Source organism: Hypomesus nipponensis, chromosome 20, assembly GCF_054491055.1.
Source record: "Hypomesus nipponensis isolate SF chromosome 20, ASM5449105v1, whole genome shotgun sequence".
In the NCBI taxonomy this organism is placed as follows: domain Eukaryota; kingdom Metazoa; phylum Chordata; class Actinopteri; order Osmeriformes; family Osmeridae; genus Hypomesus; species Hypomesus nipponensis.
The window spans coordinates 6,920,259-6,940,000 of NC_140380.1; the positions used below are offsets into that span (position 1 = coordinate 6,920,259).

General features: G+C 46.6%; 3 protein-coding genes across 5 annotated transcripts in view; all 3 read right to left on the minus strand.

Moving 5' to 3' along the window:
* Positions 1 to 441: 441 nt before the first annotated feature.
* Positions 442 to 5,988, minus strand: fam76b (family with sequence similarity 76 member B). Of its 2 annotated transcripts, none has more exons than XM_084683564.1 (10): positions 5,496 to 5,988; positions 4,807 to 4,871; positions 4,569 to 4,623; positions 4,277 to 4,432; positions 3,930 to 4,114; positions 3,720 to 3,770; positions 3,292 to 3,369; positions 2,767 to 2,899; positions 2,553 to 2,654; positions 442 to 2,446 (listed from the first exon to the last, which is right to left on the minus strand). In XM_084683564.1, the coding sequence occupies exons 1-10, from the start codon at positions 5,580 to 5,582 to the stop codon at positions 2,357 to 2,359; spliced, it is 1,002 nt and encodes a 333-aa protein (XP_084539690.1). In that variant the 5' UTR covers positions 5,583 to 5,988; the 3' UTR covers positions 442 to 2,356. The 2 variants fall into 2 exon arrangements, with proteins under 2 accessions (XP_084539690.1, XP_084539689.1); XM_084683563.1 differs by having other exon boundaries at positions 2,767 to 2,902; positions 5,496 to 5,987.
* A 204-nt stretch (positions 5,989 to 6,192) lies between these two features.
* Positions 6,193 to 12,485, minus strand: mtmr2 (myotubularin related protein 2). Of its 2 annotated transcripts, XM_084683560.1 has the most exons (16): positions 12,210 to 12,485; positions 11,865 to 11,967; positions 11,723 to 11,746; positions 11,577 to 11,640; positions 11,405 to 11,499; positions 11,179 to 11,283; positions 10,962 to 11,066; positions 10,772 to 10,855; positions 10,356 to 10,505; positions 10,037 to 10,225; positions 9,687 to 9,872; positions 9,373 to 9,579; positions 9,037 to 9,129; positions 8,832 to 8,945; positions 8,545 to 8,721; positions 6,193 to 8,083 (listed from the first exon to the last, which is right to left on the minus strand). In XM_084683560.1, the coding sequence occupies exons 1-16, from the start codon at positions 12,287 to 12,289 to the stop codon at positions 7,919 to 7,921; spliced, it is 1,941 nt and encodes a 646-aa protein (XP_084539686.1). In that variant the 5' UTR covers positions 12,290 to 12,485; the 3' UTR covers positions 6,193 to 7,918. The 2 variants fall into 2 exon arrangements, with proteins under 2 accessions (XP_084539686.1, XP_084539687.1); XM_084683561.1 differs by lacking the exon at positions 11,723 to 11,746.
* Positions 12,486 to 12,573: 88 nt separating this feature from the next.
* The window catches only part of LOC146246143 (cGMP-dependent 3',5'-cyclic phosphodiesterase-like), a 13,059-nt gene continuing 5,890 nt past the window's right edge, over positions 12,574 to 19,742 (minus strand). Inside the window, exons 5-30 of the mRNA XM_084683559.1 lie at positions 19,674 to 19,729; positions 19,501 to 19,560; positions 19,222 to 19,348; positions 18,968 to 19,020; positions 18,808 to 18,882; positions 18,640 to 18,681; positions 18,483 to 18,551; positions 18,244 to 18,374; positions 17,960 to 18,071; positions 17,809 to 17,848; positions 17,581 to 17,644; positions 17,417 to 17,498; positions 16,932 to 17,106; positions 16,632 to 16,744; positions 16,251 to 16,328; positions 16,023 to 16,145; positions 15,836 to 15,906; positions 15,617 to 15,739; positions 15,239 to 15,326; positions 15,068 to 15,115; positions 14,439 to 14,513; positions 14,246 to 14,345; positions 14,018 to 14,130; positions 13,817 to 13,855; positions 13,594 to 13,700; positions 12,574 to 13,483 (exon numbers count right to left, since the gene is read on the minus strand). Of these exons, the coding sequence (XP_084539685.1) occupies positions 13,279 to 13,483; positions 13,594 to 13,700; positions 13,817 to 13,855; positions 14,018 to 14,130; positions 14,246 to 14,345; positions 14,439 to 14,513; positions 15,068 to 15,115; positions 15,239 to 15,326; positions 15,617 to 15,739; positions 15,836 to 15,906; positions 16,023 to 16,145; positions 16,251 to 16,328; positions 16,632 to 16,744; positions 16,932 to 17,106; positions 17,417 to 17,498; positions 17,581 to 17,644; positions 17,809 to 17,848; positions 17,960 to 18,071; positions 18,244 to 18,374; positions 18,483 to 18,551; positions 18,640 to 18,681; positions 18,808 to 18,882; positions 18,968 to 19,020; positions 19,222 to 19,348; positions 19,501 to 19,560; positions 19,674 to 19,729 (2,369 nt within the window). The 3' untranslated portion in view covers positions 12,574 to 13,278. The remainder of the gene's footprint in view (positions 13,484 to 13,593; positions 13,701 to 13,816; positions 13,856 to 14,017; positions 14,131 to 14,245; positions 14,346 to 14,438; positions 14,514 to 15,067; positions 15,116 to 15,238; positions 15,327 to 15,616; positions 15,740 to 15,835; positions 15,907 to 16,022; positions 16,146 to 16,250; positions 16,329 to 16,631; positions 16,745 to 16,931; positions 17,107 to 17,416; positions 17,499 to 17,580; positions 17,645 to 17,808; positions 17,849 to 17,959; positions 18,072 to 18,243; positions 18,375 to 18,482; positions 18,552 to 18,639; positions 18,682 to 18,807; positions 18,883 to 18,967; positions 19,021 to 19,221; positions 19,349 to 19,500; positions 19,561 to 19,673; positions 19,730 to 19,742) is intronic.

A 19,742-nucleotide genomic window follows, 5' to 3' on the forward strand; every position in this document is an offset into this window, starting at 1 on the left:
GAACCTCCATGCGTTGACCCAAGGTTCCATCTGCATTGATCCACATTCTTGACTGCTGACACCAATCTCAACATAACAACCCAATGGGCTCAAATAGAACGTTATCTCTGCCTGGGCTAAACGGTTTGAGCCTTCACCCATTCATCCGTTTTGCTTTGTGCGTATCAAATTGAATGACTTCCAGATCATGTGCTTTACGCAGAAGAGATAACCCTTTTTATCAGGAAAATAGAATAACGTGAATTACTTCAAAACTGTGAGAAACATTGAGAAAGGCAACAAATCCTGAATCAGTCATGTGAGACTCACGGTTTTACTTGATGTTGGAAAGTACCTTTAGTGCCACCTAAAGGCCTATTTGGAGACTGCTAGGGGAATAAACAAGGAACAAAAGGCCTTTGCAGAACTTCCCAATGACACGACAACAAAAACACACACGAAAACCTTTTCAACCATATTTAATATTTTTCAAACATTGGGTTTGGAAAAAGTACAAAAGTGATCTTGTACACCACAGTATGAAACCAGCTCTTAAGGTCCAAAGAGCTGTAAAGTGTAGGATGTTTATTTAAAAAGCATATTCTACATGTGTTTATCGTCAACCAGCCTTACCTTACAAACACTCACTAAAACCGACACAAGCAATACATTTTAAATACATTAGGCTGACCCCTGTAATACCTTTACATGTGATTCTTAAAAAACTATTTAAAAGGGCGGGAGAAAAAGTCTAAAAGTACATTACAGTACATGAGACCACAATGCCAACCTGTATATGGCAGTAAGTCATGCATTATTACAATCGTTCCACTACGGAGAAACAGCAAAGCCACAGCCGCCACACAGTGAGAAAGAGAGCAGCCAGGGATCAAGTCTCTCTACAAAACAAGATTTCAAAAGATCTCCCATGTTCTCATAGGTTGGTTTTTCAAAAGATCTCCGTGTTCTCATTGGTTGGTTTTGGACTTCTCTGCCTGCTGGCCAGCAACGCTGTGGTCATGGTCACCCTTTCGACAGTTGCATACATATTAAAGTTGAGAAGGGGCCTCCAATGAAGAGGAGGCTTCTTCCAGAATCATGTCCATATAGAAAAATAGAACTTAATATTATACACGAATTGTAAAATCCCCAAAATGTGGGAAGATGTTCTCTCTGAGTATGTGGCGAGTAAACATAATAGTAAGTTGAAAGAAACACAATTGAATAAATAAATTGCATGACATCCGTCGGGATGGAGCGGAACCGTGACGTTTCTGCGACAGATATGAAGCAGACCTTGTCGTTTCTCCCCCGGGCAGTGTAAATATGAGGGCGTTCCCTCCTCTCCTGCTTCCAAAGTCACCCAGAGACCCATAGACAAAAAAATCACCTGACAGAGAACACGTCCAACAGTTCCAGTGTCCTCCAACATCCCCCCCCCCCCCCCCCCCCTTTCCACCAACGCAAACCTAGTTCTGCACCTGGGCTACTGCTGGTGCCGGTGTTCTGCCATTTTATGCTACTGCATCCGATTTTGCTACCGTAGAGCAAACTATAATACAGGGCTAACCCCTTACCATAACCTTGCTGTGCAGTATTAACCTGCTGCTAGCATGCTGATGGGTAGCTAGCTAAACCTACTGCAAATTGGTGCCCGCTCATTTTTTGCTACCAATCGGAACATGCTACCAGCAGGAAGGTTCCACAGCAGGGTTAGGGTGGCCCTATGTATTTGAGCTACGGTAGTGAAACGTGGCCGAACGTCAATTCGCTTTTCCACTGAGTACATCTCCGCTCTGGGAAATATATGTGCTGCTAGCTAGTTGTGTTAGCTATTAGAGACCTTGTTTGCATTGTCTGTTTACAATAAACCGATAAAAGGGTGGTTTGATGGCACCCGCTAGCCACAACGTTTTTTTTTGTTTACATTTGTTTTGTGAATGCCCTACACGGGGGCTGCAGGTGACGATTTCGAGATAGATCAAGCCATGATCACGATGGTCCTGCGCGCAGACACTGACGAACAGTTCTAGATCCACTAAGAGCTGGTCTCGATTACCCGCTTTGGAGTCCGTTGTCCTTGCCTGGTCCTTTTAAATGCAAAGAAGGTTCGAGATTAGGCGCCGGTTTCGAACCGGCCCTAAAAACGGCCTTGGTGGAAAAGGGGGGAAAAAAAACAACGGGTCGACACAAAAACAGGTTTCCATGTACAGCATGGTTACTGCGTTAGCGACGGATAAACCATAATTGAACACGATGGCAATAAATTGAGGAAACGGTGGAATAGGGAATAAAGGGGGGTGGGTAGAGAACGGCATCAGACCTTCACAGTGCTACAACAATGAAGCCTCAGAGCTACCGCGGGTAGGACTTGTTGTTAGGGCAACAGCAGTGAACTCCCTGTCCTGTCAAACTTCTTGCCCTTCGAGAGGGCGGCCACCTGTTTCATCAGCTCTCGGTTTTTAGCCTGGCGGGAAGACAAGACACGAGAAGGGGGAGTGAACGTGTTAACGCTTGGCTTTGAAAACCAAATGAGCATTTCTGCAGTGCGGGTTATTTATTTTTTTCCTCACCTGTAACAGTTCCATGGCCTCTTTGTGTGCCTTCTCCATGTTGTTCATCTTGACCCTCATGTTGGACTCCTGGTACTGGAAGTCTGCCTTCAGCTCGGTGAGCTACGGGGGAAAGGCATAGGAATCAATAAGGCATGATCAAGCTAGCGTTGAGGAGTTTTTTGGGGGGTGTATATATAGCCCCCATCTCATCGTTTCTGCGCGTGTGCTTTACCTTCCGGTCCTTCTCCAGAATGGTCTGATCCCTCTGCTGTAAGAGTCTCTTTAATGACATCACTTCCTCCTTCAGCTGACTGATGAGGATAAAGTTGTCTGTTCCGCCAGAATCCATGGATTGGGTGATGGAACTACTGATGTGAGAGACAGAGGCAGGGATGGATGTTGTTAGGGTGGGAGAACGCGCACAAGGGCCGCCTTGTGTCACCTTGGGCCAGGGCGACCTACATGTCATATGGATGTGAATCTGTTAAAGGGCTGTGCATTCTAGTCCCGCTGCCCAGAAAAGCTGCCTTTACGACCGTGATGAAAAGGAGAGCCCGGTTTCAACAAACGGCAGCTGATTTGGTACGGCCGCCAGAAAAAATAGCATCAACACTCTTCAACGAAACAGCAAAGGCAAATACAAAAGGGTCCAACTCATCGTGGACATCACACATTGGTGTGACAAGAGTGTAGGCAGCGTGGCCTGACTTGAACCGTGTGTGCGGGTGAATTGGCCACCGTAACGACCGTCCCATACCTGTCCCCATTGGATGGCTTCATCTCCAGTTTTGGTTTCTTCTTTGGAGTCTCCTTCTGGATTGAAGAGGATTTATGGCTGAGAATGGGAGGGGGGGAGAGAATCAACAGGGATCGACAACTTTAGACACAGAGACTCAAACGGCGCCTGGCCATGTCCCAGAGTGCCCCGTGGGGCTTACATAACTGTACCTCCAAACATTCCAAATAGGTGCTATGTAACGATCAACAGGGAGCAGGAAAAGGTGAGGAGGGGGAGACAGAGAGAGAGAGACAGAGAGAGAGACAGAGAGAGACAGACAGAGAGAGAGACAGAGACAGAGAGAGACAGAGACAGACAGAGACAGAGAGAGATAGAGAGACAGAGACAGAGAGACAGACAGAGAGAGAGAGACAGACAGAGAGAGACAGAGAGAGAGCGTGTCTCACCTCTGCTTCCACAGTCCCTGCTCCTGCTCTGGACTGAGGCTCCCGCTGAGTCTGTTCCACAAGGGGGACAAACACACAAACTAAAACACCACAACCGGATGGAGGACGTATCCCTCTAGGTTACATCAGAGGGGGAAACCCGATATCAGAGTCAAAGACCAACAGACGCCTCGCGAATGGCGTTAAAAGAGAGCAGGCGGCCGGGCCTACTTGTGGTGGGAGCTGCTGTGTCTGTGTTGGTGGTGGTGGTGATGGTGGTGGTGCTGCCTGGCGTGGTGGTCCTTCTCGTTGAGCGAGGACGAGTTGGAGCTGAAGCCCTTCCTCTGCTCCTTGGTCTTCTGCAGGACCCGGCGGTAGGACAGCGTGCAGAGCCAGCACAGCAGCTTACCGTCCACCTGGCGGGGTAGTGGGGGGCCGGGGTGGGGGGGGTGGGTGGGAACCAGAGACGGAGAGAGGACAGGCGGAAACGAAAGCTTGACGTTAATATTCAATGATACAAATGAATTTAAAAAAAAACAGGATTACCTCACGGTGCAAAGCGAATTGCGTGTGCGTACCTTTCTCCTTCCCTCCTCCTTGCGGTCAAAGGCGCACTGCTGTTTGCACTGCTCACAGGTCTGCGGAGGGCCATATTTCTTCTCTGAGTTGGTACAGCGCTGGCACTTTGTCCCGATGAACGCCGCAATGATGTTACAGTACTGGCAGGGTTTGGGCTACAAGAGAAACGATATGGAGGGAAAGGGAGTTAGGGATCTCCGTGTGTGACGTAATGGGATTTTGTTGGTTAGTTTTTGTAAAAAAAATAGAAAAAAAAAGGCTTTGTAAACGGAAATTTTAAAAGTGAATTACCGTCCCAAACTGCTTAACGTTCTGGGCACACTTCTTGCAAATCGTGTTTGTTTTGCTGTAGAAGGAGCACATACGGATGCTTACTTTAGCACATCATCCACAAAATAAATGTTTCACTCATTTAAAATACATGAGGCAAATAACAGCATGGAAAATCACAATATACCTGTAGCTATTGTAAGTCATTAGATATTCAAATTGTGTTTTGGCAATATAATGTTCACCATAAATCTCATACCTCTCTTGCTGAAACTCAGACCTGCAGTATGTACACTTCACAATGGGATGGGCAATACGGCACTCCTATATTTACACAAGAAACAAAAAAGAGTGTTAACGTGATTCATATTGTCACTTCTGCTTACTTTTAATGGCAACTTTTAGACAAAACATGAACAATAAACTGATCACGGTTGTAATTTGAAAATACACACAGAAATAGTTGGACATGTACTTTCTTAGGAGTGGCAGTTATTGACTGTACTCCCAACAACTGCCATACCAACAATAACGTTAGGGTCTCTATACAGTTATTGTCTATTGGCCTCTAATTAAACAAGGGACATAGAAAAGATCGATGCCATTAGAATCACCCAGGCAAGGCAACTGTCCGCTGTTCTATGTCATTATCTACCAAGATTTAGGCTGCCATTTGCGTGTCTAGGCTGAAAGGATCAAGATGTTACATAATGTAATGTAGGCTGACAATTTCATCGTGTGTACGCAAATTGGCCGATTCTAGCTAACGTTAGCTAGCTAGCCACACGCAAATATGGATTTCCACATCTGTACTACAGAGAGCAGCCACGCATACGCCTGTTAAGCCACTTAGCATGCTACGTAGCCATTCATTTTGCCCGATTTTTGGCAAGATACCTAGGGCTAGTTGGTTGGTGCAAGCACCCACACACACACACACTTCCCAACCTTGCACAGTTGCTGTCCCTGCGACAGTTCTTCGAAAGGATACCGCTGGTTACACTTCGTGCAGGCGTACAGGGCCGATGTTGCCATTATTACCGGGAGAAAACCACGAATAAAAGAACAAATGAACTAGCTAGCTTGGATAGCTAGCTGACTGTCGTTAGTCACCTAGTCACTACAATGTCTTTGGTAGCTTGCTAAGTTAGCTGGGTAGCATACGCTCTGTGGCTGGCTAGCAAGCTATAATAGCTAGGCTAACGGTAAATAAACAGCTAAATCTATCCAATGCATATCACTGCTTACTGCTAGCTCAATAACCAAAGTAGTTTCACATGAACAGTCATAAATGTTGGTATAGAATTAGTAAAATACCACAAAGGTTGTGATTTGAATTGAGTTTTAACACTGTTCTTAGCCAGCTGTAGTTAGCTAGCTGTTTTCCCTTTCTTTTTGGATCAGCGTCGTCGTCATTCGGAACGGATGTGGGTAACAACTACAAAAGAAAGAGAATAGCCAGTCATGACGTCTCATCCGTGCGCGGGATGAACATTTGAAACAAGGGAGTAGACGAACGTCTCAGCCAATCAACAGGGGTGCATTTCTAAAGCTTTTTTTATTTTTGTATTATGTGACTCTCTGTTAATGATTAAATATGTTCAAATCAACTTTGAAATTGGAAATGAAAAACCCATACAGGAGATGTTATTTAAATATGTTTATATGCTGTAGTGTAGTAGACTACGATGGATCAGAGTGACATAATTATGCTGTGGTTTACACATGTAGCACTGTATATCAATATACATGTTTAAGAATATGGACTGAACATAATATTTCATCTAGCTGTATCTAACACAATCCTACAAAATAAATGGAATCCAAACTCATAAACATTTAGAATCTAGATAATGAATGTGATTCAATAAAAAACAGTCTTTGACAAAATTATTCTACAGATGGCCAGACCAGTTTGTTGAGAAATTATAAATTAGTGAGAGACACAGGAAGAATTAAGTGAATAAAGTTGGAAGACAACGACCACTTCATCAAGCATCCTGTTTAGAATTTGATTGAGACATGCAGAGACTCTACACACAATTGGACACACAGCATGTCTACCTAACAACAGCACAAATCAACTATTTTACTGTGTTGAAATGTGATTTTTGTCCATATCTTCATGTTTCCAAATAGCACACATAAAATACATCCTGTCAGTGTTTTAAATTAGTTTTGTACAAGGCAGGCATGCTGTTTGTGAGTCTCCAAACAACCCACAAATACCTTGTTTTGTCGAAATTAGTATTTGTCTAAATAGGCTGCTTGTTCAAGTACATCAATGAAAGTCCCAATAAACATTCAACTGAAAGATTACAAAGTAAGTAGCACTTATCAAACAACCGTTTAAAAACTCTTACAAAGCACACTGTAGTCAAAAATATTGGACAGTCTAAAATGTAACAATTCCAGACAACATATGTATGAACAAAACAAGGCAATGTTTTCCAAGTACATTCATACTACTACTTTTTAACACAATCTACACCACAACAAATCCTTGCACCAGCTCAGCAAACGTTAATCACATTTCTTTCTCCCTTGCATTTGAGTTAGTTAGTTATATATTTATGTTAGAGCTCGAGTATACATTTTCAAGTAAGGCCAAAAGGACAATTACAAAAAAAATATATGTAAAGAATCCTAAACCAAGGCTTTGCAATCTATTAGTAAAGAAAATTAGCAGTATTCTAAAAACATTCACACCCTCAGGTAAAAAAGAAAGAATCCGGCATTTTCTAGAGCCATTTTTGGTCAAGTCACCTCAAGTGACCTCAAAACAACATTTGTTACAGATATGTTAAGTAGACAAAAACTTAAAATCTTAGCGTACGTTTTAATGCTTGGTGGCTAACATGACTCGTCATAACAAAAGGAATGAGTGTTTCAATATAGTCTTGAACTTCCAACTATCTATTAGTGTCCCTAACTTTAAATAAACAAATGCATGAATACTGAATAAGCAGAAAGGCATATATGCTGAAAAGCATACTTGGTGTTTGAGAGTGCTTGTTTCATTTTTCTAATAGTACTAAGTTTGCATGTCATCTTTGTGGCCCTCATAGGGGGTCAGTGCAGTAGAGTATGGCTATAGCGAGGTGGTCTGAGACAGACAGCCAGCTCTATGTATTGCAGACCCTTCTAGAACCCAGCTTTGGGAGCAGCAGAGAGATGCAGCCAAGCCAAAACTCTGATTCTACAGACATTTGGTGATGGATTCCTATAGCAGTGTTTTATCCTAAACACGAACCAAACCAGACAGACCTTCTACAGTGTGGTCTACTGGTTGTGAATCTGACACCATCTTGTGATGGGACACCCCTACCTTTAAGGTACTCTACCACCCACCATCCGCTGGTTCACTCGTGTCAAACGAAGGTCTGCACCGGAGTAATGGAGCGGGTTGGAGACCCCGCCCTCTCGGAGGAAGAGGAGGCCGAGCGATTGGTCACTTCTCGCTGCAGCTCCTCCACCCTCTTCTGAAGCTCCGCCCGCTTGGCAAGGAGCTCCTTGTATCGCTGGTGCACGGGCTCCTGAGACAAGGAGACCGGGAGATAAACACTGAGACCAAACGGAAACTCAACCCAGGATCAATCAACCCAGGATCAATCAACCCAGGATCAATCAACCCAGGATCAATCATCGAGAAGAGGGCATTTCGGTCTGAACTGTTGATTCCTACCAAACAATTACAGCTAGTAGTAAGTGTAAGACTACTCTTATCATCGTTCCTCCTAGGACAGAGGTCTTCAACCTTAGTCCTCAGGGACCCCCTGTCCTGCACGTTTTAGATGTTTCCCTGCTCCAACACACCCGATTCAAATGAATGGTCGTTAACAGGCTTCTGCCTACACGTAACTAGATAACGACCCATTCACTTGAATCGGGTGTGTTGGAGCAGGGAAACATCTAAAACGTGCAGGACAGGGGAGTCGCTGAGGACCAGGGTTGAAGACCTCTGTCCTAGGACGACAACGAGGTCGTTTCTGCTGACCTGCGGCCTCATGCGAGGGTTCCAGCGGATGTAGTAGCCCACCCAGAGCTCCAGGTGGCGCATGCTGACCACAGGGAACAGCACGTGGTTGGAGTAGTTCACGTACAGAGGGTTGGTGAAATCCTCCAGCTGGCTGTTAATGTACGACCACAGAGACACAGTCTTCTTGGGAATTTCCTGCCAAAACAAAAAGATGGAATGTACGTTGCTAACTTTGAATCAAAGTTCCGATTTGTGTACAAATGAGAAAATACATTAGGGGCAGTGACACTGCCAAAACTGCATACCTCTTTGACCCTCTGCTGTTCACTGTTGCACAGGAATGTCCCAAACAGGCAGCTGTACAGGTGGTCTAGGATGGTGACCAGGAAGTACTCGTTGAACTCGAACGCTGCAGGGAACTTCAGACAGCAAAAGGGGAAATTACAACCCGCGGGTGATAGCACAGGAAGTAAGGTCGATGACACATTAGCGCCCCCTGCTGTTGCACACCTGCCGCGTCATCTGCCACACGCAGTCGATGAACTGGAGGAACACAGGAGAGCGGTCTGCATCTGTGTGGTTCTTGTCCCCGTGGCCCAGCCTCTACAAGGAGAGAAAGAGAGGAGGAAGAGCCCAGGAAATCATGTGACTGGCTTAACAGCAAACCCTCCCCAAAAAACAGGAAGTTTGAAGCTGCCAGGAACCATGGCAGACTCACAGAGATTGGGAAACAATCCAAATGTTGCTGGTCATTCCTAGCAGCCATTCTACCGGTTGCGGGTTGGTGTATGGAGTGTGTGGAACATCCATGGTCTGGGGGGAGGGGGGCAGAGAAGGGGTGTTTACCAGCTGGAAACGGTGTCCGAAGCTCAGCCACTCCTTCTCCAGCAGCACCTGGAAGCCCCGGATGGTGCGGTAGTGTCCGTCCAGCATCAGCATGGCCAGCGAGGTGAGCTGAGCCGTGCGGTCCCAGCCGTCGCTGCAGTGCACCACCACCGAGGTCTTCCCAGACTCCACCTTGTCGGCGATACGCAGTGCCCCTGCGAGGATCAGCTGCACAGGAAAAAAACACACGGGTCAACACCGGCTGGCTCGGGGTCGTCTCGAGCGCACCTTGAGACCGTGGTCCGCATGTTCTCTCGTTGGGAGGATATCCTCACCTTGATATGCTCCAGCCAATGAGTGGACTCGAGGTTGGAGAGCCAATGGGATTCCTCGATATTGGGGTAGACCACCTCCTTAAGCTTGCGTAGTGACTCGCGCATCACATGGATGTTATGGATGTCCAAGAAGACCAGCTCAGCATTCTGATAGGCATCCTCACTCTCATACCCACCCCCTTTCATCTGAGGCAGACAGACAATTACATTATTATTAGAAAAAAAAGAAAAACAAAAAGATCTATATTACAATAAAGAAACGTTTCCAAAAAGTCCAGTGAAATAGTAGTTTACGCAGCAAAACCTATCCGCGAGAGGAACTACGGCACATTGCAGCGTTGCGTGCTCGCCTTGTTAGCAGCTGCGTTGACGCTGGGCCTGGCGTCGAAGATGAAGAGCTTGTGGGACTGAGCATTGGCGTCCATGATGGCCTGGAGGTACTTCTCGTCCTCTTTGCTGCGCTTGCCGTTGACGCCCACCATGGGCTGGCTGCAGCGGGTCACCGTGGCCTGGGTCTCCGGGTGGATCCAGGACAGAACCTGCGCGCGGCACCACAGACGCTCGCTAAGACAATACCTCACACTTGGTGGCTGGGGGGGAGGTCACAGTACACCAAGAGGAGGGTGGGGATTTGGGGTGAGGTTGGGTTCGGTCGCGAGGGAAGCTTACGGGGATACGGCCCTTGGCTCGGAAGGCGGACACCCTCTTCAGCTCCTCGTCGGGGATGTTGACCGGGACCACCAGGGTGGAGGGGTACGTGTCGCACACCTCGTAGTGATCGTTCACTTTGGTCACCCTCCAGCTCTCGTTAGGCAAACCCTGGCCGCAGAACACACACTCTTCCATCAGTAACCATCAAGACCTCTTCACTACCTCCACCTACTCGTGTGTGTTTGTGATAATTGATCATGCTGTACTGCATTTTATGTATTTATATTGTATTGTAATATTTTTTGCCTGGACCCCAGGAAGAATAATCTCCACCATGGTGTATACTAATGGGGATCCTTAATAAACAAACAAACAAACTAGCGTAAGTCTGAACTGCAGTAAGGTCATCTTCGATTGGTTTTGATCTGACGTACCTGTCTTTTGTATTCCGATTGGGCGTCATACACCTTCCAGCCATTTTCTGGAAAGACTTGTCCGTACTCAAAGGCAAATATTGGCTGGCGGAACAGAGGGGATGAGAGTAACTTAACGGGTTAGTGGGTTTGGATGCCAGATATGCCCTCATGCCAACAGATTGGCAGAGACTTCTTGAGACTCACTCACCAGTCCATTGGAAACAGGAAAGGCAAATTTCATCAGGACCTCAAAAATTGATTTCCTGAGCGAGTCTTCCGTCTGCTTGTGTGCAAACCGCAGATTTCGAAGATCCTGTGCAGAGGGGGGGGGGGGTGAATTCCTGCCGTTAGATTTCAAACTCTTTCGAGGAAACGGTATGCTGGAGCAGACCAGAATGTGTCTCATTCCCAGAGCTGGGACTCACCTTGCAGACCAGTCCGTAGGAGACTTCACCACGACTCGAAGCCCCGCCGATCTTTTCCACGCGGCTCACGACTCCCAGGGGCAGGTCGAGCAGAAACGCAGGCTCCTGAGCGCCAAGACGGACGGCACAGAAGATAAGGGACGTGCTTCGGGAAAATTGATCATGAATGTGAAGTCACGCTGTCGAACACGACTGGAGAAAGTCAACCGTGGTCAACCAAACATACCCTATCCATGCATTTGAAGAAAAGTCTATAGTTGGTGACTGTCAGCATTCCCCTCAGTGCTCCAATGAAAGGGCAGATGTAGGTGACGTCTTTGGCTGTAGATAAGAGCAATGAATAATAAATTCAGTGTTTTAGTAGCACACCAGTAATCTATTAACACCCAACCACCTACTCATGTGTTGGACAGTCTCTTTTGGCAGTAACTGTGGTTCCTCTTTACTTGCATCCCTGAGAACCTATAAAACAGAGTTGAAATATCACACTCGGATTCTATGAATTAGCCATCCATCTCGTTCAAAAAGAGAATGAGTTACATACCTTTGCAACAGCTATGGGCTTTCCCTAAAAAGATCAAGAAGTATGCAAGCCTTAGAACTGCTTAATCACATTTTAAAACGGACATTATTGTGTTGTGGCTCCAGCTACATGTCTAGTGTGTTACTATCTTGATGCTACCCACCCGCAACTCTGGGGAGAACTCTGCAGTGGAGACCGAGTCTGAAGACATTGCCGAAGAAGGAGGTTTGGTTTGAGAGGACCGATCTGAACGAGAGGTTGAGGTGCTGTCAACAAAGAACATTGACGATTCAGTAACATGACAAAACCTTGCATCACTGCTTGTAAGAGTCTGTGGATTGATGTCCGTTTCATCAATGTGTCATTTATCTAGCTCGATAACTTTTAGAGTCGAATTATTATCCCGCAGAGTGCAAGGCAGACGAGTTAGTGTTGTTAGCTATCACGCTACCTTCTAATGAGCTAGTAAAGTAGTGTAAAGATAATGCAGAATTAAGCCGTGCCCCACCTGGACAATGAATCTACACTTGGCTGTCTCGAAGAAGATTGTTTAGAGCCGAGACTGTCGACGCTGCCTCTTTTCTCCATGGCTAGCTCTTGACAACGTTTTGACGTGACTTGTATAAATAAAAGTTTTGTTCGGGGAATGACAAGATCACAGAAAGTAGGTTTATTAATTCTGTCCTACGAGGTAAGTGCAGGAAGCAGCCATGTTTTCCCAGAGTTCCTCACTAATAATGAAAGGGAGTGGTTTGGGCTGTGTTGTTACTGGTTAGCGCCCTCTGTGGCTTACTTTATGCGTCGTTCCTCAACCGTTACTTTGCATTTTGATTACTGTAATTGGTATTAAGTCAAAATTAAGTTCATACGCATTAAAATAAGTGTAAAACCTTTTACTTATGCACAGGTGAATATCTGCACCATGGTAAAGAGAACTAATTCAAAAACATCGTGCAATGCAAATATACTGTACATATAGCTACAATACATATAGGCCTACAAAACATTTCGAATGAGAATCATATTCCAAAACAGATATGCATAGTCCAATGCCATTCAGAAAGTGTCACATTCAGAAGCAGCATGTGGTGGATAATGGTGGACATCAAATCCTGCACATTTAGACCAACCACGGAAAATAAGGTTTTGAAGGAAAGTGGATGAACTAAAATATGCTGAAATTCTCATTTGACTCGTTTACACAAAGGAACTACAGTACATTGATGATTTCAGACATGTAAAGTACAGTGTGTAAATTCCCAGTGTAATGTACCATACACAAAATGCCATGCCAAAATGTCAAATATCAATCCAGCAGTTTTTTTCATATTAAAGGCAACTCATACAAAGTAAGGCCAGCTGTTATAACGTTTAATTCACTATGTACAATACGCGCTACCTGATAACCCTCAATACCTGCTATTATTCACACAAGGTCAAACTCACGGCTACAGAAATTCCTAAAAAGGAGTAAAGAAAAGTCATATATTCCCCCAGGTCAAAAAGTCCCTTTCTGTCAAGACAGTTAATTGTGCTGTTGACTAGTTTGGGCTTGTGGGCCACCGTAGATGTCCTCCTCACGCTGTTGAACCACCCTGTTCCTCCTGTTCATCCTGACCGTTGGACGCGTCCTGTTCAAACTCCTCATCGAGGAAGTCCAGGAAGTCGTTGGCAGGCAGGCCTCTGATGTTGAGCTTGTGAGACACCTTGGCCCACTGCTCCCTATTAGAAGCCACTGTGTCATACAACTCGGCAGACTTGGGAAACATGTCCTGTAGGAGTCTAAAGCAGGGAGAGGGAATGTACATAACAAAGGAAAGACAATGACAGCCACATTCTGTGTTCCAATCATAAAATAGTACTTAAATTCCCTGTCTGGGTGGAGTTCTTACTTGTAAATGGGCATGGCTATGTGTTCCATGAAGCCGATCTGCAGCTGTGGAATGTAAGCCTTCTCTCTGTCCATCATCTCGATGGGAAGGTTCCCCATGGCCTTCTCCTAGAACCACACAGGCAGGGGTCCACACACACGGACACAAAAATATTAGGAAGGGTTATGGTGAGACTGAAAAAATGAATTGTTTTTGTGATTTTCCATAGAGATGGCATACATACCAGATCTCCTTGAGAGAAGAATTCTTTGTAAATAAGTCCCTGTGACAGAAACAAAAAAACAATTAAAAAAATTATAAGAATAAGAATGGAATGAGTAAACATCAAGATACAGTGAGAAGACACGTAAGAAACGCGAGGAGGAATACAATTATTGAGAGAAGTATGAGTTATTAGCATAAAGGATTCAAAGAAGTTTCATACTGCAATCTTCCAGGTGGTTTTCCAGTCCTTGGTCTGGTCTGAAAGGTCACAGGAGGTCATCATCATGCACAAGAGCAGGTTATGATGCTGGGGGTCACTAATATCATAACCCTCTGGAGGATAGAGCAGACAGCAAGATTATTCTCAGAGAGGGGAGGAAAATACAGTTCACTGGAGACGGATATTCAACATTAAGACACTGAGGAAAAGGGCGCATCAGGTACTAACTGTCGGCCATTTTCTTCAGATCGTTGAGGATCCGAAGGTGGTGGGCAAGGTCTGTGGCCAGGATGATGTCGCTCATCAGATCCAACATCCGCTGGTAGTCCTAACCAGAGACAGGGCGACATCATCCAAATCAGTCCAACACATGTTGGGATTCCAAAAGAATCTGGACCTTCCAATGCTGGTATCCACTGACCTTTCGGGAAAACTTCTCAAAGATGTTGCAGCCCTGGGTGTTGAGGATGGCGATGGCCTGAGCAAAATGATGCCGCTGCAAATACGAGTCGATTCACAGTCATTGGTTTGGTGGAAAAGACACTGTACTTACAAAGAGGGGCCAACAAAGTGCCAATTGATTTCCAGGTCCTGCTCGGGCATGCCTTTTGTTGAAAGGAATACATCATGAACATTGCCCCAGGATAAGGTTCTGATTAAAAGTCCTGACATGAAAACCCCTTGATTCCTGAAACCTTTTTTTAAAGAGGCATTTCAGTTTTATTGGGATGGATACGGGGAAGAGAGACAGGAAATGTCAGGGAGAGGGGGGGGGGGCTGGTGACATGCAGGAAATGGACTGGACTGGGTAACCTCAATTTCACTTTTCATTTTTACTTGTTTCACCACGCCTAGTAACTGAGATGTGGTTACTTTCCAATGCGGTTAGTAATTACAGACTGCTCCCTGACTATAACCACAGAAATATTGAATAGAACTATACACTTCTGATCCTTAATTTTCTGCCGTACCCTCTACATGCACTGTTTGAATATCGCTTTGAATGAAAGCATCTGCAAAATGAATAAAATGTACTGTAATGTAACCTACCTCCAGCACAGATCCTTCAGAGCTGTACAGACCAGCCAACACAGATTTCTAAGGATAAACAAATAGAGCACATTGCCCCCTGGGCAGTTATGAGGGCGTGTCAAAGTGTAAATGTATATATGAGGTGTGTAATTCATATTTTCTGTCCGTGCTGAAGGAAAAGGTCCACACCGATGCAACCTGGAAGGAGTTATTGGTGCCTCGGTGATCCAGGTCGTGACACATGCAGGAAACGAAGAGGGCGAAGATCTCTATGTCTCTGAGGGGAGACAAAAGGGATCCATTGGCCAGTCAGTGCATGACTCATCCGTCACCATGAGTTACATTATTACACAAACACTGATCACACTATTATTATCATACGATTGCATGGTTGTAAATTGTCCCCCTGTTTTTTGTCATCATCGAGAGCCTGTGCGCTGTAAGTCATGATTGTAGTATGTTGTGTATGCACGCGGGCCAGATCACGTGACAATAAATGGGCTAAATGAGACCGAGCCCCAGTTTCTCGCGGGCTCCGAATGCGGGCCTGCGCGGGCCTGTTCTTACTCGAGGTATTTGGAGAGCTCCAGGTTCTTGCAGAGGAGGTAACAGAAATGGGAGACGGAGAACGCGTGCATCCAGTTGTGGTAGGGAGGGTCTCTGTAGCCTCTCTTCACCATCAGACAGAACCTGGAGAACCGGAGAACCGGACGCATGAACGAATGCCCCGAGGGGGGGGGGGGGGGGGCAAATGCGTGAGTTTGACCGCGTGAGAGGAATTCTCACCTTGCCAGCGTCCTCATGTTGATCTTGAAAGTATTGATGAAGCCCATGTCCTCAAACATACTCATGATAGCCTTGTACACACAACCACACAGACAAATCCCACACAACAAAAGCAAACAAGACGCTTTGGGTATGTGTTTGCGTGACATGACAAAAGAGGGGGGTGGCAGTTTGTGTCGCGTCCTACCAGCGGCGTGCTGTCGTCAGAGAGGGAGCGCGGCGTGTAAGTGAACTGAGAGAAGCAGGGATGGATCTCAGCCACGGGCTGGATCCCCGAAACCAGTAGCCGTGTCACTTCCTCCTCTGACACCTGAGAGACAAAGGTGAAAGGTCATCGGAGTGGCCAGACTTGAGTGGGATCGAACCTACTGGGAATACGTATGGCAGACAGACAGATGTAGACAGACTGGAATACCTTCATGTGGTACTTCATCATCTCATTGGCTAGCTGACTCCTAAACTGGGCCTCGTCGACCTTCTTATACAGGAGGGACTGGTGGAGGACGAAATCACATTATTCGATACATTCTCTAATATCAGGCATGTGAATGAAAGAGCGATGGATGATGACAGCAGACGCGATGGGGATCGCGGAGGGGGGAGAGAGAGAGAGATAGAAAGAAAGAGAGAGACAGAGAGAGAGAGAGAGAGAGAGAGAGAGAGAGAGAAAGAGAGAGAGAGAGAAAGAGAGAGAGATAAAGAGAAACAGAGAGAGATAGAGAGAGACAGAGAGAGAGAGACAGAGAGAGATAGGGGATGGAGGGTGATGTGGGAGAGAGGGAAGGTTGCCACATACATGCGCGATGCTGATCCCACAGTAGATGGAGAAAGCCGTGGCCAGGTCCTCGTCCAGACGGGTGAACCACGGCCCGTTGGTCTTGTTGACCAATTCGGCCACGCCTATGACCACTGGACCCAGAGCACCGGGGAGGGAGAGACGAGCGGAGGGTCAGTTGTGAGGGAGAAAGAGAGAGAGAGAGCGCGGGGGAGGAGAAAGAGTGAATATGAGTAAGGAATTATAGAAAACAAGAGAGAGAGAGAGAGAGAGAGAGAGAGAGGGAAAGAGAGAAAGAGAGAACAGAGCTATGAGCCAGACCTCCGTGCTCGTCCTTGATGGGGAAACAGAGGATGTTGCGGGTGTGGAAGCCCGTGCTGGCGTCCACCGCGCGGTAGAAGAGGGGGTGGGAGTAGGCGTCGGTGATGTTCAGGATCTGACCGGTCGTGGCCACGTGGCCAGCGATGCCCTGGTCGGCAGGGATACGCAGCTCTGTCTGAGACCAGGAGAGTACAGACACCGTTAAAACCAACTGTACCCTACACTGTCACACAGACTCTGTGGAAGACTGTACAGGTCAGTGCAACACTACTGTGCAAAAAAATATACAAGTTTAGAAGGACTTTAAGAAATAAATCAATGGATGTTCTCAACCTTTTCTTACTTTTATACTGGCCATATACAGAACGCAAAATAATAAACATTTAAGACAATATTCATGGACAGAGTCTCGAGAGCCTAAGACTTTTGCACAGTACTGTACATCTCTACAGGTGGGAGCGGACTGAGCTTGTATGGACCCTCACCTCCTCGTCGATGACCACCCCTCCGTCAAACACCTTGGCCACCAGTTCTTGACTGACCCGGTCCAGCAGGAACACGGAGCAACTGGAACATGGGAGTTGGAGTCAAAACAGAGGCTGTGGTGGTGTTCCACTCCTAGTTATGAATATTGTAAACGTCCCCTTACATCTCAGCACTGGTGAGTCTCCGTGCTTCTGCGATAATCTCTTTAAGCAGCACTGATACGTCATCTAAAGAAACAAACAAACAAAAAGCGATTCTTACTGATAAAGATCGATCCCTATGTTTACTTGGCACTTTGCCGACTTAGGTTTAGCTCAATGGTGGAGCGCTCGACAGATCAAGTGGTTGTGTGTTGCTTTGAATGAAAGTGTTGGCTAAAGGTATTCCTCACCCAGGTGTGTGAAGAGGTTTTTGGCGACCTGAAGCAGGGCCTAGGTATACGATGAAATAGATGCAGTTGCTGCATACAAATCCACACGGATAAAAACTTTATCGCACAAAAACAAGGTCCGTGAAATGGGAGTGAATGTAAATCTTCTCACCTGGCATTCAAACTTGAGCCTGCGTTCCTTCTGGAAGGCCAGCGTACTGGTCAGCACAGAGGACGTATAGCGAAAACAGTGCTGGACAATGCGCTCATCTGCTTCTGTGTGTCTGAGGAGGAGATGCAAGCAGACAAACGCAGACGCACTCCCACACACACACACACATCCCCCACCACACACACAAACAGACGCACCCCATGTAAAAGGACACCTCGAAACACACACATCTCTCAGTGAGGGTCATTCGTACGTTTGAACGTGTCGAGGGACGAATCACCCACTTGTCTGCTCCCTTCTTGTTGAAGGCGCAGGCGAGGGCCACGACCTTGGACGTGGCCCTGCACTCCACGGGGACGCACAGCATGGAACGGACTTCGAATCCCAGGGTGCCGTTCAACTTCTGATGCTCGGCCTAAGGAAGAGGATGGGGTGAGAGGGAGGAGGCGGGCGCCCGAGCGACACGTCGACATTTCGCGCGACCTTACGAAAGGCGGCGGCCGCCAGCTGGACGCCTGCTTACTGGGGTGACGTCCTGCAGGGAGATGCTCGCCCTCTCGTCCACGGCGTGTCCGAGTCGGCCGAATGTCAGCTAAGAGATCGACAGACAGACGGGCCTCAAGCACCTCTAGCGGCGAGGACGCAGGAATTTACAAGGGAGGAAAGGACCGGCTACTCACAGGGAAGCTGATCTCTCGGTCCAGAACCTTGTCCCCGACCACCTGGCAACGAGAGAAAAACAAACCCCCTTCTACATTTCAGCCCGTTGGGAGCATGTGTGTGCGTGTGTGTGTGGGGGTCGAAGTGGCGGTGTGTTTGTCGGTAGATTGAGCGGCGGGCGTGCATACCTGGCAGAACAGCTGTTGACTGTCCTCGGACACGAGGAGCAGGCAGCAGCACAAGGACTGGGTCCGCTGCTCCAGCTGTGAACGCACGCGCCGTTTAGTCCAACGAAGGTGGGCAAACACGACAAACGATCGTTACATTCAAACGAAGGGGGGAGCTTACATAGTTGAGGACCTTTAGCTGGAGAGTGGTAGCATCTAGGTCATACAGATCGCCTGCAGAATACATATAAAATAATAATGTAACAGTGTGGTACCAAAAAACAAAAACATGCAAACAGAAGGCCATAAAGATCAAATACAAACTTGAACAGAGAAAAAATACAGATAACTTACTTTTATACCTCTCCCAAATAAGTCAAATATATATATTTATTTCACACAACATCAAGATCGAGGCGGGTAAATGTTATGTACCACATAGTCTAAGAATTTGCTGGTCAATCGCGTTCCTGTCGCCATCCTCAGGGGACCTCATGACCTCTGACCTCTGTGTGACTGTCTGACCCTGTAGAGCCCTGACCCTCCTACAGGCAACTGTGACCTGAGAGGGACAAACAGAGCAGTATCCAACAGTGAAACACCTGTCTAACCCTGTTCACAATCCTGTGACAACGACCCCAAAGGTTAGACATAGCCACGCTATGAGTTTGATTCAAGTCAGGCTTTTTTTTTGTTCGGCCACGAGAGTCATACGTGTTTCTCCAAGATGTCGAGATTTTGTTCCTGGCCTTCAGTGGGCCGGGTGCAGCAAAGCTTTGAGGGAGAAAAAAACATACAGTTGGGGGTTAAAGTCTGTTAGTGAAATACAAACAAAAAAACAGATGGTCTTCAAGTAGATCATGGAGTGGCTATTGGCACAAACTCACCACAAGGAGAGCCGAGGTTGTGTCACAATCCTGGTCCGGTATAGGAATGATAAGTACTGGGTTGGAAGC

Coding starts and splice junctions, on each gene's coding strand:
- mtmr2 (XM_084683560.1), bottom strand. CDS start 12,289: ATGGAGAAAAGAGGCAGCGTCGACAGTCTCGGCTCTAAACAATCTTCT. Junction 11,284..11,404: donor TCTTCAAATGCATGGATAGG/GTATGTTTGGTT, acceptor CTTGGCGCTCAG/GAGCCTGCGTTTCTGCTCGA. Junction 9,130..9,372: donor TCGGACACCGTTTCCAGCTG/GTAAACACCCCT, acceptor CTCTCCTTGTAG/AGGCTGGGCCACGGGGACAA.
- fam76b (XM_084683563.1), bottom strand. CDS start 5,582: ATGGCAACATCGGCCCTGTACGCCTGCACGAAGTGTAACCAGCGGTAT. Junction 2,903..3,291: donor AAGCCATCCAATGGGGACAG/GTATGGGACGGT, acceptor CTCTCACATCAG/TAGTTCCATCACCCAATCCA. Junction 2,447..2,552: donor AGGCCATGGAACTGTTACAG/GTGAGGAAAAAA, acceptor TCTTCCCGCCAG/GCTAAAAACCGAGAGCTGAT.